Source organism: Armigeres subalbatus, chromosome 3 (genome assembly GCF_024139115.2).
Source record: "Armigeres subalbatus isolate Guangzhou_Male chromosome 3, GZ_Asu_2, whole genome shotgun sequence".
Classification (NCBI taxonomy): domain Eukaryota; kingdom Metazoa; phylum Arthropoda; class Insecta; order Diptera; family Culicidae; genus Armigeres; species Armigeres subalbatus.
In genome coordinates this window covers 263,071,464-263,075,226 of record NC_085141.1, presented here as the reverse complement: position 1 = coordinate 263,075,226, position 3,763 = coordinate 263,071,464, and the positions used below count along the sequence as shown (strand labels likewise).

The 3,763-nt window shown below is 45.3% G+C and overlaps 1 protein-coding gene across 1 annotated transcript; it reads left to right on the top strand.

The window, feature by feature from the left end:
• Positions 1–362: 362 nt before the first annotated feature.
• On the top strand, positions 363–2,234 carry LOC134222443 (craniofacial development protein 2-like). Its single transcript, XM_062701587.1, has 4 exons — positions 363–468; positions 1,098–1,330; positions 1,388–1,634; positions 2,173–2,234. Exons 1-4 carry the CDS (start codon positions 363–365, stop codon positions 2,232–2,234), a joined length of 648 nt encoding a protein of 215 aa, XP_062557571.1.
• Positions 2,235–3,763: the final 1,529 nt, after the last annotated feature.

Below are 3,763 nucleotides of genomic sequence, written 5' to 3'. Positions count from 1 at the left end.
GGTCCCACGAGTTGCTCGGGAAAAGAGGTCCACCACGCCAGAGCCCAGCATGACGCGGTAAGGGACAATTACTGTGGAGGGTGCCCAGGTACCCCACAGGCTCCGTTAAAGGCCTAGCTCATTATTTCACCCCCCTCGGCACGGGTCGCTTAACGCCTTGGGATTAGGGACTATGGTCCCGGTCTAACTCGCAGTGGCCATGGGGAGGGGTCGTCAAGCCCTTGGACAAAGTCCCTGCCGCCCCCCCCCCCCCCCACCTGCATCGGTGTGGCCATGCATCATCGCCACTCTGCCCGGCGTGTATCAATATAGAGGAGACTCTAGAACACGATTGCCCAAGGTTTGCGGAAGTACGTAGAGGTATGCCTGCTCTACGGGCGGACAACATCACAGAGCGAATGTGTAACGAAGAAGACACGTGGAATGCGGTAAGCCAAGTTGTGACGCAAATACTGTCAGAGCTGCAGAGTAGGTGAAGAAGGGACCAGCAAATAAGCGTCAGTTCGGAGGAAAATCCTGCGCAGTGAGCAGTGTTTGGCCTCGGGTCGTCGAGGCGCCTTTGAACCGGAAGTCTTCTGCCAACCAGAATCGTCGGACCGACCTCGGCACTCGATCAGCCAACCTGGTGAAGAAAGAAGGAAAAAGTGCTTGGGTATGTAGGGCATCGCCAGTGGAGGCGTCATCCACCACCGAGACTGTCGGACCACCTCTGCAACCCGAAGACGAAGTTGGCGCAATGCGCAAAAGCGACCCCTGCGATAGCCGTCGGTAGTCGGGGCACCATCAGTGCGGAAGTTTCCTTCACCGGAACTGGTGGACCACCGACTACGAAGTAGTCGCAGCATCATGTGGTCCGCCATACAACACTACTGCTTCCGAAGCTTAACAAACAGTCCGAGAAACCAACTAAGAAAGATCTAGAATAAATATAACGGCGACGACAAAGCCCCAGGAATATTTTTGTTTTATGTTGGCTTTAAAGAAGTCATGTAGATCAAATAATGGTTTTTAAATTTGTAATAAAACTATTTAGTTTTTTTTTTTGTTACTGTTACTCGGAAGGGCACAAATTGGAAGATGGAATGTTTGACCGTTAGCTCAGCAAGGTAAGCAGGCACAACTCGCTAGCGAGGCACGGCGTATGAAGCTCGGAATCCTGGGAGAACACAAACTACCGTCGGGACAGGTATTATTATATTCCGGTATTCGAGAGAACAACGCACCCCGGGACCGAGGAGTTGGTTTCCCGCTTAGCGCACAGGCACATGTGGCGCTCATCAAGTTGGAATCAATTAATGAGAGAATAATCATCGCCAGATTCAAAATACGGGTAAGGAACCTCATGCTAATCCAATGTTATGCGCATACCGATGTTACCGAGTTACAGGACAAGGAGAATTTCTACAGTGAACTGAATGCCATCTTGGATAAAATTCCAAAAGGTGTCATCAAGATCTACATGGGCAACTTCAATGCGAAGATCGGCTCCGACAACACGGACTATGAGAGTGTCATAGGACGTCATGGTCTTGGAGAAATGAGTGAAAACGGTGAGCTGCTTGCAGAATTCTGTGGCAATAACGACATGGTGATTGAGGATCGCTCCTTCCCCATCAACCAGTGCACAAAGTCAAGTGGGTCTCTCGTGATGGACAAATTGAAATTCAAATAGACCAAATCTGCATCTGCCGAAAATGGAGACGGAGCCTTCTTGATGTCTGGAATAAACGCAGCGCTGACCCTCACCTTCTAATTGACGAGATCTGATTACACATTGCTCGGATTCAGCGGCGAGAGGAAAGACTCGGACGGTGATTCAACACACGCTGACTAGAAGATCCAGCTGTTCCGGAAGCTGACAGCTTAGAAGAGCAGTGGACGGCCATAATGAATGTCTTTATCGAAACAAGCGAGAACAACCTGTGTGAGCTGCGCACTCAGCGGAACGAGTGGATTACATATGCAACCTGGTAGAAAATTGAGGACCGTAGAGAAGCAAAGGCCGCGACAAGTCAGTTACTCACCAACCCAACTGATCAGCTGAAACGTTGGTTCGAGCACTTCGAAAAAGTTCGTCGAGTTTCGACGACCGACCAACCATCAACATTTCGGCGTGAGCCGCCAAGCGTGCGACGCATTACGCGCGTCAACTCCGATGCTCCATCATTGCAGGAGATTGGAGCAGTCATCTGAAGCATGACATCCAACAAGGCTCCCAGGGTCGATCGCATTGAAACAGAGATGCTCAAAGCTGATTCCATGCTATATGTGCAAATGTTGCATCAACTTTTCTGCAATATCTGGGCAGAAGGCAGAAGGCAGGATTCCACCCCGGAAGATCATGTGTGGACCATATTGTCGCGACAAGTGGGCTGCTTTGGCAGCCCATTACTATGGAGCATCTAACCGACTTCGATGTGAATGATCATAATGCTCTACTAGCACAATGGCGCTCTGATATGCAATGTAAGATGAACGACCTGTCCGAACGCTCTTCTACGGCGGTTCTCACCATCAATGTCAACAAGACCAAATCGTGTCAACACGAACAACCCCTCCAACTTTACGGTAGCCGGGCAAACAGTGGAGAAGGTCGAAAACTTTTAGTATATTTTATAGATAGCTTTTTATAGATAGCTCGGAGGCCTGTAGTGTTATATACCAATCGACTCAGCTCGACGAACTGAGCAAATGTCTGTCTGTCCGTGTGCACAGAAGCAAAGAAAAACATGAACCAACTTTTCATATAGGGGAAGGTGGGTAGACTTGATCCCCGGGGAGACTTGATCACCCCCTGTTTTATCGAGAACTAAAGTAGTTTTGTTTGAAAAGTTGTTTAAATTTTGCGTGGCCAATAAAAAAATCTTTAGGAAGATCAAAACATACAAACCGCCCTGCAGAATAAATAAGGTTGTCAATCCAAAAAAATAACTCACCACATAATGGTCATTTGTCTAGAGGATCTATACTAAAAAATACGCTATTTTTAGTATAGATCCTCTAGACAAATGACCATTATGTGGTGAGTTTTTTTTTATTGTCTTTATTTATGAGGTTTTCGGCCCTTGACCGGTTCACCTCATATGTGGTGAGTTATTTTTAGGATTGACAACCTTATTTATTCTGCAGGGCGGTTTGTATGTTTTAACCTTCCTAAAGATTTTTTTATTGGCCACGCAAAATTTGAACAACTTTTCATAACAATGACCAAAGTCTTTCATTTTTTCACAGCAACAAGCCATAAATATGCTTATTGATCTGTACTGATGAAAATGTCAACTTTCCATCAAATTTTTAGTATGTTTGGATTTGAAGTTATTGCCTCAATATGGGAACACTTGATCCCCCGTTAGTCACCCATACAAAAATTTGCCGAAAAAAATCAAAACTATATAAATCTGTTCTTAGGCTTCTAATTTTTTTGAAGATTTGACGGATTTGATGAAGGGTTGGCAGGAAAAAATATTTATTGCGTAGATCTCATAGAAAGGGGATCAAGTCTCTCCAAATTTCAAAATTGCTTGTGCTGTCGAATTCAATAACAAAAATCATTCATGCATACGCACAGCAATTTGATAATTCTGCGTATTTTGAAGGGAAAATATTAAACAAATCTGAGGGCACCTTTCTAATTTTATCATAGCAAGTTCTTGGAGAAGGATCAATTTCCCCCCAATATTTTCAAAGTTGATTTTTGACAGCACTCCAAAAAACCGATTGTGTATCAATAACAACAATAATTTAAGGACTGTCATATATCAGT